The sequence below is a fragment of the Tripterygium wilfordii genome, chromosome 7, assembly GCF_013401445.1.
Source record: "Tripterygium wilfordii isolate XIE 37 chromosome 7, ASM1340144v1, whole genome shotgun sequence".
NCBI classification, from domain to species: Eukaryota; Viridiplantae; Streptophyta; class Magnoliopsida; order Celastrales; family Celastraceae; genus Tripterygium; species Tripterygium wilfordii.
Genome location: NC_052238.1, coordinates 6,392,589 through 6,406,934, shown reverse-complemented (window position 1 = coordinate 6,406,934; position 14,346 = coordinate 6,392,589). Strand labels below are relative to the sequence as shown.

At 36.6% G+C, this 14,346-nt stretch overlaps 2 protein-coding genes across 3 annotated transcripts; both read left to right on the top strand.

The window, feature by feature from the left end:
* On the top strand, positions 1-3,931 carry LOC120001395 (NADP-dependent D-sorbitol-6-phosphate dehydrogenase-like). Its single transcript, XM_038849706.1, has 6 exons — positions 1-223; positions 901-995; positions 1,091-1,208; positions 1,922-2,054; positions 3,267-3,486; positions 3,572-3,931. Exons 1-6 carry the CDS (start codon positions 91-93, stop codon positions 3,800-3,802), a joined length of 930 nt encoding a protein of 309 aa, XP_038705634.1. The 5' UTR covers positions 1-90; the 3' UTR covers positions 3,803-3,931.
* A 5,377-nt stretch (positions 3,932-9,308) lies between these two features.
* On the top strand, positions 9,309-13,357 carry LOC120002264 (transcription factor RF2a-like). Of its 2 annotated transcripts, none has more exons than XM_038850949.1 (5): positions 9,309-9,547; positions 9,712-11,123; positions 11,213-11,345; positions 11,462-11,546; positions 12,766-13,357. In XM_038850949.1, the coding sequence occupies exons 2-5, from the start codon at positions 9,838-9,840 to the stop codon at positions 13,020-13,022; spliced, it is 1,761 nt and encodes a 586-aa protein (XP_038706877.1). In that variant the 5' UTR covers positions 9,309-9,547; positions 9,712-9,837; the 3' UTR covers positions 13,023-13,357. The 2 variants fall into 2 exon arrangements, with proteins under 2 accessions (XP_038706877.1, XP_038706878.1); XM_038850950.1 differs by having other exon boundaries at positions 9,686-11,123.
* The last annotated feature ends 989 nt before the right edge of the window (positions 13,358-14,346 follow it).

Below are 14,346 nucleotides of genomic sequence, written 5' to 3'. Positions count from 1 at the left end.
TCCATCACTCAATAGAGACGAAACAAACACGCTTCGGTTTATCACTTTGGAATTGACGGAGACCGGAGGGAGTCGAAGAACCGAAAAGAAATGGCAATTACACTCAACAATGGATTCAAGATGCCCGTCGTTGGTCTGGGTGTATGGCGTATGGAAGGCAAAGACATCAGAGACCTCATTCTCAATGCTATCAAGATCGGTTATCGTCACTTTGACTGTGCTGGTATCTCAACTTCATCTAATTTTTTGGGTGTTTTGTACTGTCATATGGGTCCTTTTTGATCTGATTATCCTTCCAGCTTGTGGGTATTGCTTTATTTTTTAATTTTGTTTGAAGATGAGGTGGGTTTCAGCTTTTTTTTTGTTTTTTACTGAAAATTCTAATCAGAGCATAAGTTTTAGTAGATACTGCTTCAATACTAGTTTTCTGGTATTTCCATGGTAAGAGTTTTCATCTGTTAAATCTTTAGTCAGTTTGGTGGTTTCAACGAAATATTCTCGACTGTAGAGAGTGTAGTTGAAATAAAATATTTGGACTTCTCTTGGTGTTCATTTACAGAGAAAGCACTTCTTTGAAAATTCCTTCATATGTGCTGTAGTCAGGTTATTTTTTCGTTTAATTATGCAATCTCCATTTATCATTCTATTATTAGATTGTCAAGAAAAAGAGTCATTGATACAAGTACTTGTTAGAGATTTTGGACCAAGGCAGAGCTGTGTGTGGCAATAAAATGAAGTACATGCAAAGAGGGTTTTCCATTTCCGGTATATTATTTAGCAGGTGTGCTGTGCTGTAGACTGGTGGTGATAGCATATATTGGCTTCGACGAGTTAATTGAAGCGAGTAATGTCTGTCTGCTCAAAAGAATGCCATGCTTGACAAGTTCATCTTTTATGCAGCTGATTACAAGAATGAAGCAGAAGTTGGAGAGGCACTTGCAGAAGCATTTAAGACTGGGCTTGTCAAGAGGGAGGACCTTTTCATTACCACCAAGGTTTGACGATATGTTTTGTTTAGTACCATTGTCCACTACACATCTATGAAGTGTGGAACATGAATTTTTAATTGACTTTTGGACTTTTGTCACAGCTTTGGAACTCAGACCATGGACATGTTCTGGAAGCCTGTAAAGACAGTCTTAAGAAGCTTCAGCTAGATTATCTGGATTTGTACCTTGTTCACTTCCCTATTGCTACAAAGCATACTGGTGCTTCTGCTTGCCTATTTTCATCTTATATAGCTCTGTCTGCATACTGTAGAGAGTTATGCCCTATCTATGTCATTTTATTGAGGGCTGCACAGGTTTATAGTTAGTGATTGACCTGTTATGCCAACCCACGCACAATTCTCCCACCAATCAGGAACTTTTAGGACGCAATGACACAACCTTACCACTATGCCAAGACTTACCCTACCTAAGTACCTATAGATAGACCGTAGATGAAAACAAAGGACTAAGACAACTTTATGAGTGGACAGTTGACAAGAAAATCTGTAACTCTTCCACTTCTTTGGCAATAAATATCCTAAAGATTGGATAGTGTGAGGGTTTTCAATGAAGTAACAGCTAATAGAGAGATATTACTATCACTAATGATCTATGTGCTATGTGGTTAAATACCATAACATAATTTTTTATGTTGGAATAATCTATTTGCTTAAATTGAAAGATGGCAGTAGGTGGATGTCGGACTGTGTATGTGGAGCTGGTAGTGGAGATTGAATCTGTTTTTAAAGATTGTACTTTGTTTTGCCAAGGTTCTTTCGTCATATGTAGCTAATTGGAAATTCAGCACAACATTTGTGGCAATGGTCTCGAATTTGAAACAGGCAGTTTCGGGCTTTTGGCTTTTGCAATTTGGTACCTTGTTCACTCTTTTCCGTGCATTGACACTTGGGTGATATTTTACATGCGTGTAGGAGTTGGTACCACTGACAGTGCTTTGGATGAGGATGGAGTGCTAGACATTGACACAACCACATCATTGGAAACTACTTGGCATGCCATGGAAGATCTTGTTTCCAAGGGTTTAGCTCGTAGCATTGGGATCAGGTGTGCTTAAATCTTAATTTTTCTGATTGCATGTGCTTGAACACCCATGATCCTTGTGTAATGACTGTATAATAAACTTCATCTTTTACATGCTACAATTTAGAAGATACTAAGACGTTATAGTTCTATACCCGATATATGTTATCATGCAGATGAAATAGACAATGAATTAATCTATTAGTCAAGAAACTGATTAGGTTTAAAGGCATTAGGTGAATGGCCTGCAACTTGCTAGCACCAGTCATTACAATAAGTAAGTGAGAATTTTATAAGCATTTTCTACACCCTAAACTTTAGTTAATATTTGTAACCAGTTTGATCCCCTTTTTTTGTTGGATTGCTGTACATGTGTAAGGTGGATGTTCATGTGCATGTTACTGTTGGATGTATGGTGAATGGAAGTTCTCGATAAATCTGTGCCTATCATAATTTATAAGCATACATCTTCTACACCATGATACAAGGTTTCTTTTGTCTCTTGTTTCTTTAGAATGGCAATCTAATTCCATAAATTTTTTTGCCGTTCTTTCTATTACAAGCACATCTTCTGCCATCCAATAGATAGGTTTCCATGCAATTTGAAGTTTGATCTAATAAACCAAGTTGTTTCCCTGAACAAGTGAACATGCTCTGAACATCCAGTACTCTCAGCTACACCAGTACCACATTAGAAAGGACGTCCCCATAGTCATCTTTCTAAGCTGTGGGTGCCTCTTCTATCTGTCATTTCCATTGTAGACAAAGGTTGCTAAAGAACCTTGAAGCCTATGCTGCCTTTGATTATGCTTCAGTGTTATGAACTTGCCATTAACTACTTAAGAGTGTGAATTTTGGATAGTGTCTAGTAATAAGTGCTTTATCTACTTGAATGTGAAAATGGGGCGTATCTTCTCTGTCAATACTCTTGTACATGGTTAATCTTTTTAGAAAGGCCATCCCCACAGTCATCTTTCAAGGTTGTGGATGCCTATTCTATTCTCCCTTTCTATTGTAGAGAAAAAGTTTCTAAAGAACCTTGAAGTCTATGCTGCCTTTGATTCTGCTGTAGTGTTATGAACTTGCCAGTAACTACTTAGAGTGTGAATTATGGATACTGTCTATTAATATGTGCTTTATCTACTTGAATCTGAATATCGTGCTTATCTTCTCTGTCAATACCTCTTGTATATGGTTACTCTTTTAGATCTTCAGAAAGTTGCTCTGTTTTTGCAGCAACTATGACATCTTTCTAACCAGAGATTGCTTAGCCTACTCAAAAGTGAAACCTGCCGTGAATCAGATTGAAACACATCCATATTTCCAGCGTGACTCGCTAGTCAAATTCTGTCAGAAACATGGCATCTGTGTTACGGCTCATACTCCTCTTGGAGGTGCTGTGGCCAACACTGAATGGTTTGGTTCAGTATCATGTTTGGATGATCCTGCTCTCAAAGTAAGTTACCTTCGCCAGACATGAAGTTGTCTCTTGCAACACATTTAATTATCATCATCACCATATCATTTTCTTCCAATTTCAGGGTTTGGCTGAGAAATACAATAGAACCGCAGCCCAGATTGTTCTCAGATGGGGTATCCAAAGGAACACAGTCGTCATCCCCAAGTCATCGAAGCTCGAGAGATTGAAAGAAAATTACCAAGTTTCCGACTTTGAGCTCTCGAAAGAGGACATGGAGCTCATCAAAAGTGTTGATCGGAAACATCGGACCAACCAACCTGCCAAGTTTTGGGGAATAGATCTGTATGCTTAAAAGCATTCTCATTAGTTACTCTGTTGGTATATTTCCTTTTGCTGTGCAAGTGAGCTAGCGCTCTTGCTATTGAACTTTGTAATGGATTTCAGATACTTTCTCTCGTGTCAATGTCTTTTGTTCTTGCAAGTGTGTGTTTCTCAGGGAAAAAAAAAAAACTTCAGGCAACGGCTTTTCTCCTGGAATACCTTGTGGATCCAGGAGAAGCAAAAATGGAAAAACAAATGAGGATTACCTTTGTGGGTGAGACGTATCAACGCTTTCTTTCACCTGCCCAACCCAAGAATCTTCACACTCTTCACCATCAGCAGCATTGTCACCTTTTCCACAGGCGTTGCCATGATTATGGAATTGGTTTTACATGGTGAACATCACCAAGGATACGGCTGGATTGCGTTCTAAGCCCCCGTTAACAATCGCTCTCCCAGTGTCTGTGGATCATTTGCATCATCTCTGCACTTTTTCTGCCCTACAAGGATCAAAATATGTATGCAGTACCACCATTAATATCTGATCCTTCACAAGATCAGCAGCCCAAAAGAGATCCAAGAAGTGCAGGATCAGCACTGCAAAGAGCCGGCTTGTGTGTACTTGGCACAGGCAGCTTCAACAACTTTGGAGAGAACATTTTCTTTGCCAATCTCAAAGACTAGTCCTAGTGACACCAATTTGGATCGTTCGAGGAGTTGTCCATGAACGATGACATGAAATGAAAATCACTTGTAAGAATTTCTTTTGACTTCTTTGATAAGTTCGTTAATTTTACGACTACTTGAATCAATGAATTTTGATTAATTAGTTAGTGTTTTTTTTTTTTTTTTTAACCGGGAGAGGGGAGATTTGAACTCTAATCACCATGATGATACATATCATTCTTACCACTCCAACTAATAACTCGTACATAATTTTAGTTCGTTGATTGTTTGCAACAAATGTCCAAATAAAGTCATACCCAAGTGTATATAATACCACAAAGTCTTATCCTCACAGTGCAATTACATATAGACACAGTGATGCCCAGACAGATATTGATGGCAGGGAGAAGGCCATTAGTTCAAACTTCAAGTCCAAGATTGATGGTATGTTCCATCAATTGTGGGTCTTTTTGGGATCTATTATTGTAAGTCTATTATTATGTCATCATTCATATGGGTGTTTTGAATTATTGGCACATATTCTACAAGGATCCATTTTCAATCTCTTTCAGTATTAATTATAGACAAGCATGATATATAATAAAATAAGAAAGTAGGAGAAAACAAAACTTTCCATTCAACACAAGCAAAGCTCCAAGCTCCAAGATTCTCTTTTCTTTAATTATAAACAAGAGTAGAAGTTTTAATTTGAGACTACTAAGCAAATTTTAATCCAATATTTTTATTTTGAAAATTGAATTATTTCTCCTATATACAGTTAGTTAGTTAGCTAGCTAAAGAGATATAAGTAGTCAACGACTTAGGTGATAGTATAATTGATAAATCTTTCCGAGACAAACAACGGAAGGTCTTGAGTTGCACACGTACTGCGTTTTGACCCAACTTATTATGTCGTTAGATGAGAAATTTATGCACACTGATCTAGTGACTCGAATAAAGGCTTCCAAATTAATTAAGAATTGTAGAAAAGATTCACTTATCAATATATCTCATTTACTCCAAAAATTATTGATTAGCTAGTCGTTATAGCTTTTAGAATGCATGTATATAACTGTAAAATCAATATGAGTGTCTAAATATTTTTCTTTTATTTTTAAAAATTATATTTGTATTTTTGATCGGCTTTACGAATCTAATGACATATTTTCAAATTCAACATGAAAAATGTATATAATGTTTTCGATTTGTATCCGACAGTTTAGGATTGTCATGCATGTTAAATCTGATTTTTGTTTTAAAAAAAAGGGGAAAGACAACTTTTGGTCACTGAAATATCTGACCAGGTTCAACTCAGTCACCCATTTTTCAAATGTTTCAATTTGGGTATCCAAATTTCTAAACTGTTCCAAATTAGTCACACGGGTATATTTCGCCCAATTTGGGTAGTCAACCATCCCACGTGACACGATATGGTCAAAATCAACTAATTTAGTCTGATGTGGCTTGACACTTGTAATAGAAGTTGTAATAAAACCAAAACTGATCACTTTGTCTCACTGGAATTGTAATTCCATGACATATGGTTGCATAGATCTTGCGTCTTTGTCAAACTTGAGAAGGTGTGAAGTTGTGAGCACCAGTTTATAAGATTTATAGTGACAGAGTGATTTTGCTAGAATGATTTTTTGGGTACTTTTTACCCACCTAGTTTAGATTTGTGCACGTCATAAAATATTACACAATTTGAATTTTTATCGTCAGTTCAAAGTGTCACGTGGGATGGTTGACTGTCTGAATTGGGCGAAATCTACCCGTGTGACTAATTTGGAACAATTTAGAAATTTGGATACCCAAATTGAAACGTTTGAAAAATGGGTGACTGAGTTGAACCTGGTAAGATATTACAGTGACCAAAAGTTGTCTTTCCCCCAAAAAAAATATATTATTGGATTCATAATATCGATGATAATATTAATATAATTTTTTAGATTTTTTATAAAAATTTTAAGTTCCCTTATGGAACTTTTACAGCAGCCCCCTGTCATCGATACATATATCCATATGGATTTGTGGGTTGTAGAAAAGAATAATAATAGTAACTAGTAAGTGAAAAAATAGTACTAGTGAGCAAAGACAAAAATATCATTTTCCGTATTAATTGGGTCAGCCGAACTGCAAGTGGGCCCATGAGCCCAGAAAATTTGAGCGGGCCTAAGTAGTCTGGACACATGGTTCGGAGATAATGGATAAGTTTCTTTCTTTTTTTCTTTGAAGCACTAAAAGCTTGCCACGTTTTTCAAAAACCTCCTACCAACACGTGTCCACCCCGGGACCCGCAGAGTCAGGTCAACTTTTGACGCCATCGGTGGGCCTCCCACTTGTAAAGCATCGCGTTTTTATCGGGAGGCCGGATTGATAAAGCTTTCTTAAAAGGATTTATTAAAAAAAAAAAATAGGGCATTAATATAACCTTGTCTTCTGAACATCTTAAACTTGAGTCACCATGTGCGGATAGAAAACTTTCACCTAAGAATTAAGTTAAAGTTCATAGCGTGAACGCAAAGGTATTATTCTCTATGAAAATTGAAGTAAAGATTTTACGAGTCTATACGATTTAAATCCAGAGAGATTCATTATTAGATTATCACTCAAATTATTAATTATTTAATTATACGTGCTTGAGAGAATAGTGTGAAAACTAAAAACTCGTGCACTCTTATTATTTAATAAATATTTAAGAAGGTTGAAGGGAAGATATTCTATGAAGACGAAAATGTAAACAGTGTTATAATTTGAAGAAGTAAGTGAGTTGAAGAATATGATGAAAAAATTTAACCCATTCCACTTGAGTTATTGTCTACACTTTGGGGCAAGACTCGTATGTTTTGTCCTTCTAAAAGGCGTCTCAAATGTTAAGGAGATGGGTCATGCTTATAAACCACATGGTTTGTTTCTAACAAATCGATGTGGGACAACACTCTCTCGCACTTATAGGCTTGGTTATGCAAGACCCAATAAGTAGACTATATGGATTATGGTCCATGTGGATGGTCTATCCATAAGGATATTTAGAAGACCCAACAGGATACCCAAATTGATGGAGAAGTATGAGTGGAAGGTAGATTGCCCTTCTTGGAGAAAGGCCCCAAGTTTCTTAAAGGAAGACAAAACGTTTTTTTCGATGAATATTCCTCGAAGAAGGCCACAAGCTTCCTCGAGGAAGGCAAACGTTTTTTTTTTAGAATTTCTTTTATTTCTAATATTTCCTTTATTGCAATTATGATTTCACGTAAGTTTTGTTTGAATTTCTATTATTTAAGGTTCTAAACTCTCATTAGAAAGTAGCTTTGGTTTTTATACAATTAAGAGACGGTAGTCTTTTTCCAATTCGTTGATATTCATTCAAATCTTCTAAGTATTGAAATCTTAGATATGATATATTCTTATGTCAAATCAACATATTTAAGTAGACATATTCTTGATATTCGTATGTCGAATCAACATATTCAAATAGGTGTTCTTTTCACTACGTTGCCCTGTATCAAAAACATGACAAACTTTGTCCACCCAAAAGAGATCAAACTATGTAATTAAATTTCAATAGACAATTAAAACTAATTACTAATTAGATGCAAGTTGTTGAAATTACTGGTTTCCACTTGAATATTTGATAGCCACGGCTAGTAGAAAAAGTATGACGTGAAATTATTGATGTAATTAACTCTCATTATATAATTAATATATGTATATTTTGTTGGGTAGGGTTAGGGTCAATAAATTAATAATTAATTAATACTAAGTCAAAAAAGTTATATTCGTGAGATCAATCATAAATATTTTCACATTTTTTCTGTACAATCTTAAGATGATCATCATTTTTCATCCCCAACTTTAAATAAATTTATATAAAAAGAAAAAAAAAAGAGTGAGAAAGTGTCCATATGATAATGATATGCATTGCCAAAAGAAAATATATTATATGATTTAAAAGGTTTCAAAAATCTTGTGAGACGTGCATGCAACTTTTTAGAATTCACTTAAACAATGATTATAGCTTCTTTATTAATTGCTAATTGTTTAATTTATAATCTTAGATAACTCTAATTAATATGATAAGACACAATCTTCTCTTCCAAGGTAAGAGTCAATTTTGGTGGGGGGACCTACTCACTTTCATAATTAATAAGGTGTAATCATATATTTGTATTAATGGAAAATTAAGTGTGAAGGGGATTATCCCAACATTTATTTGCATCATCGCATGTCCTCTACAATCCATATATAAATGTTTTTTGCGTTTATTGTTGACAATGTTATAAATTGGGTAGCAGAGTAACGTAAAAATCCAATCCAAATTATTTAAAGAGATATTGTATATTTGACCCCTGATCCGCAAGATTTTGTTCTTAAAAGGTATAATTCAATCTAAAAATCTTATACATAATCATCATGAACGTATTCTAGGCCGAATCGGTCATTAGTTATAAAAAAAACTTAGAATCTATCAATTGCAAAGTGTTCCTCTTCGTTCAAATTGCATAATGAACAATTGGTAGTTTGGTACTAAGATTATGACTTTAATACATATTTTTTGAACAAAATAAATAATTTTCAAATTTTATTGCTGAACCTAAAAAAGAAAAAAAAAATAAAAATAGGAAACATCCAAAAGCGGTGCACTGTACTCTCTTGTGGGCGCGCGTCAGTCTATGCACTGAAAAGTGAAAAACTTAATTATTTAATTAATTAATAAAAAAAAGGCGATTTGGGCAGAGCGTATACATAAAAACGAAATCTATTGCGGAGACGAAGGAAGAAGAAACAAACGAGGTCGGAATGAAAATGAAATTCGGCCGAAATTCACATGCAACTAAAATTCTCATTAAATTCACGCGTTCCCGTCATGAAATCCGTGTCGTAGTCTTCGTCGTCATTGAAATTTTGTTAGAGAGAGAGAGAAACAAGAAGGTTCGGGAGGAGAAGAGAGAGAAAGCGCCTGCCATTTTTCTATTTCCTTCGCCATTTCCGCCTCAAAAAAGGGCCAAACAAGTAGCTTTCCCGCTAAATGTGGAGATAGCTCATAGCTAGATTGCGCCGCCGTCTTGATGCTAAACTGCGCAGCAGATCATCGCACAAAGTCACTTATTAGGTACTTCTTGTCTTACTTAAACACTATTGGGTTTTGTTAGGGTGGATTGTGGAATACTGAAATGCTTGATTTGGCATATATTTTGAGTGTTCTGACTTGTTACTAGTTACTGTTTTTTTTGTTTATCGTGTGGATTAGGGTTATGATTCGCCTTTCTTGTTTAGGTTTTGCTAAGGATTGGACCTAGTGAAGCTTGAATTGGGGTTTTTGAGCTTTGTTTGGTGCTTTTTTTTGGGGTTTCAAACGAACACTACAGAAACTGATATTGACATTATAGTTGCTGAGTGGAAATGGGGGATACTCAAGAGGCACACAATGATATGATGCAAAGGCTACAGTCTTCATTTGGGACATCATCTTCTTCGATTCCTAAACAAAGTTTGTCCCTTGGTAACCAAATGGACATACCCCATTTGAACACTTCGCAAATGCGTGCTCGCCATTTCTCTCAATTTGCTCAGAATTTTAGTGGTGATGGTAGTAAGAGAGTGGGTATACCACCCTCACATCCGAACCAGATTCCACCAGTTTCACCTTATTCTCAGATCCCTGTTTCCAGGCCTGTGAGCCAGCAGATGGGTTCTCAGAATTTTAGCCCGGGGTCTACTCATTCTCGATCTTTGTCACAGCCATCGTCATTTTTCTCGCTTGACTCGCTGCCCCCTTTAAGCCCGGCCACTTTTCGCGACTCCCCATCCGCATCAGTTTCAGACCTTGTGTCAATGGAAGACAGGGATACAACTTCGCATTCGGTATTGCCTCCGTCACCTTTTACAAGGGGTAATTCTCCCAGAGTTGGTGAGGGCTTGCCCCCACGCAAGGCTCACAGGCGATCTAATAGTGATATTCCATTCGGGTTTTACAATGTGTTGCAATCTTCACCACCCCTCATGCCTTTAAGAGGTACTGGAGGTTTGGAGCTGCCAGTCACCGGAAGAGAAAATGCAGGGGCCTCTAAACCAGCTCAGCTGGTTAAAAAGGAATCAAATTGGGAGAGAGGTAGTGATAACAGTGCAGAAGGAATGGGCGAGAGGAAATCCGAGGGAGAAGTTGTGGATGATTTATTTTCTGCCTACATGAATTTGGATAATATTGATGCATTGAACTCCTCAGGCACTGATGACAAAACTGGTAATGAGAATTTTGAGGATTTGGATAGTAGAGCTAGTGGAACTAAAACAAATGGAGCTGATAGCAGTGATAATGAAGCAGAAAGCAGCGTGAATGAAGGCGATAACAACACACAGAGAGTCAGGGTGAGTTCCTCCACCAAGAAGAGAGAAGGGCTTAAAAGGAGTGCTGGCGGAGATATTGATCCAACCACCAGACACTACAGAAGTGTTTCCATGGATAGTTTTATGGGAAAGTTGAATTTTGGTGATGAATCACCGAAACACCCACCTTCTCCTGGAGCTCGTCCTGGACAGTTATCTCCCAGTAATTCAATTGATGGAAATTCAGCTGCCTTCAGCTTGGAATTTGGGAATGGTGAATTTAGTGGGCCTGAACTGAAAAAAATTATGGCGAACGAGAAACTTGCTGAGGTTGCATTAACTGACCCGAAGCGTGCAAAAAGGTATTATTATTATGTACTGACCTGCTGGACTTAACTGTATTGAATTCAGGGGCCATATTTTAATTACATTCTTGGTTGGTCCATTTTAGAATTTTGGCAAATCGTCAGTCAGCTGCTCGTTCGAAAGAGCGGAAGATGAGATACATTTCAGAGTTGGAACACAAGGTCCAGACACTGCAAACAGAAGCTACCACATTGTCTGCTCAGCTTACGCATTTGCAGGTAGCTATTTGTAGTATACTAGTACCGAGCTTTTGAATGCATTCTCACAAGTCACAATCATATGTATCCTAATATTCTGCTTCTTTATATGACTTTGCTTCGTCTTCTTTATCCAGAGAGACTCCATTGGGCTGACAAACCACAATAATGAGTTGAAATTTCGTCTTCAAGCCATGGAGCAACAGGCACAACTTCGTGATGGTATGAACAATGTTAATCCCTTATTATATTTCTTGCTATTCCAGTGCAAAAACTCACTGTGAGTAATTTTTTGGTGGTGGAAATTCTCCTTATACCAGCTTGTATTGTTCTGTTTGACTTTTTTTTTTAACATGATGCTAGCTGCATAGCTTTTAGCATATATGTTTTAGTGCTTACTGAGTGAAGTTTAAGAGTCCTGCTTAGCTTTATGTGCCTTAACATGCTTTTTCCGTTATCCATGGATGTACTCCATGTCTGAATTTGAGACCTTAGTAGAGGGAAATGTAACTGAAATTATTCTTCAATTTAAGTTTTTTCCCTGAACTAATAATAAGATTTTTCCTCATGCTAATCTCTAGCCTATGTAGAAAATGCTTGTGCAGAACAGTAATTTCCATGGATCATAAATTCTACTAGAGAAATGTGTTTGTCAAGACTCAAATGAAACAGCTAAATGCTTTATGCTGAAAGGAAACTCTGTTAATAAATTAAAAGGGTTAATTGAATGACAGTGCATAAAGAGAGAGGTTTAACAACATAGGCACTTTTTTTCTTTTGGCCTTGAGAGGGCAGTCAGAGGGTTTTTATATGGCAAAAAGGATGATGTTGAGATGGTCATGCAACAGAACAGGATATAAGGCAGAATGAACTAGTATATTTGTATACACACTTTAAAAAATGATGTCTTAGATTAGACGTTCATGTGTATATATGTGTGTGTGTGTGTGTGTATTTCACCTAATTTAGGCTTCTGCTCTTGCGTTCCAGTATAACCACTTACAAAATTGGTAATTTCCATATAGAATTTATCATCTCAACTAAATAATGTTTGCTGGACATCTACGTATTTCATAAACTTTAAGTATGCTACACAAAATGCGTTCTATTGGAAATTAATGCCATGACCCTTGGACTACATGTGGCAGGCTGAATTCAGAAAATCAGCTACTTACAGTCTTTCAGGATTCATTGACATTGTGCAAGTGAGATGGCAGATACATAATTATTACTGTGTATGTATGTGTAGTCATGATAATCTGTCTTCTGAAGTGAGATGTGCATCGCCCTTGGAAGCAAGTGATGCTGCGTTTAAACTTCATTTGAAGCTCGACCTTAAAACTTTATTTGCGGCTTGACCTTTTATTTTGATGTTCTTCACCATATATTTATAATATATATGCTCAATCAAGTCTCACTTAATTGTGTTGGAATATGACAGCTTTAAATGAAGCACTGACAGCCGAGGTTCGACGGTTGAAGCTTGCTACTCAAGAGATGAGTGGGGATTCCGACCCTTCCAAGTGCATGCAACAGCTTCCTATTAACCCCCAGATATTCCAGCTGCAGCAGCAGGCTTCCCTACTCAACATTCATCAGTTGCAACCACAGCAGCAGCGGCCATCTTCTTCCCAAGCTAACAATCAACAGCAACAGCAGCAAAATGGCACCACAACAACAAAATCTGAAGGAAATTAATGAGAACAAGTGGAAGTTGCTGATACCCACGTATTTATCTTCTGCATTCACATCTCAGCACATTTATTAATTAGTTTTGCAGGTATAAATGATCCCGCTTTGCAAATCGAGCTTGGATCATCGCATCAAGTTACATAAAATCTTTGATATATTTATATCTATATCTATATATATATATACATTTGTTATTTATACCTATAGCTTCTATTTATTTATCCTAGCGTATGTCACGTGGAATCATTGCTTAGACATTTATGTTGTGTTATGACATTAGAAGAGGTAATAAACTCTTCAAGCTTTGCTTATTTCTTTAAAAGTGGTTTTTATTTATTTCATTCATTGTGTACGGCTCCCTTACCTCTCCTTTTCCCCATCTTGTTGGACTTGAAACCAGTATTGAATTATAGGATCTGCTTAAAAGGGAAGCCAGTTTTAGTGGACAAAAGCAATGTCAAGCCTCAATTTGTGCAGTTTTTGACTTTGATGTTACAGGGGGAACAAATGATTCTGATGTGGTTGCCTAGCTAAAGTCCGTCTTTGGATGTCTATTATTATGATAAGCCAACCATGTATGAACTGGTTGGTAACTTCTGGTGGGAATGATTAGTTAGTTCTATGCAGTGGACTTTTGCCACATGCAAATGTCAGAAATCACATGAGCAGTTGGTGTTTGGTTGAAAACAGTTAAAACACTGATTTAATCTTACCCTTAAATAATAATAAAACAACACCGATTTCTTCGTTCATCCTGCACGCTTTCCTCTCTTTGTTTCTCTCATTCGGTGTCAAAACTTTTATTGCAGTACAAACAACATGATACAGCTTAAAGTACCTGCTAATTACGCTAATAAGTTCCACACACTCGTTTTTCCTTCGATAAAAGTTTATTACCTAAGCTCTACATAAATTCATTACGAAAATGATAAAAGCAACCACGATGGTGCAATGGTATTGGTGACAACAAAATGCATCAAGAGACGTATTTTGCTGAGGTGGTTGAGAATGAAAATAAAATGTTACATGTATCGGTACAATGATGTAAATTTACTGGTTTACTTTTTGATATAATAAAGGTAGGCCTTAATATTGATTTTTGGTGTAGTTGTGAGGGTTGTTAAAGTAAGGGTCATGTTTGGAGCCAACATGAAGGTCAACCATGTCCAATGCCTCTGTGTGCTTGCCTAACAAAATGGGGACAACAAATTTACATCATTGAACGCATTTTTTTACGTGTTTCATTAAATATGTTAACAAAAACGGTTCATTGCATGTCACATCAAATTGGGATGAATTTGAGATTCTAAAAATTGGAATACCTAGCAAA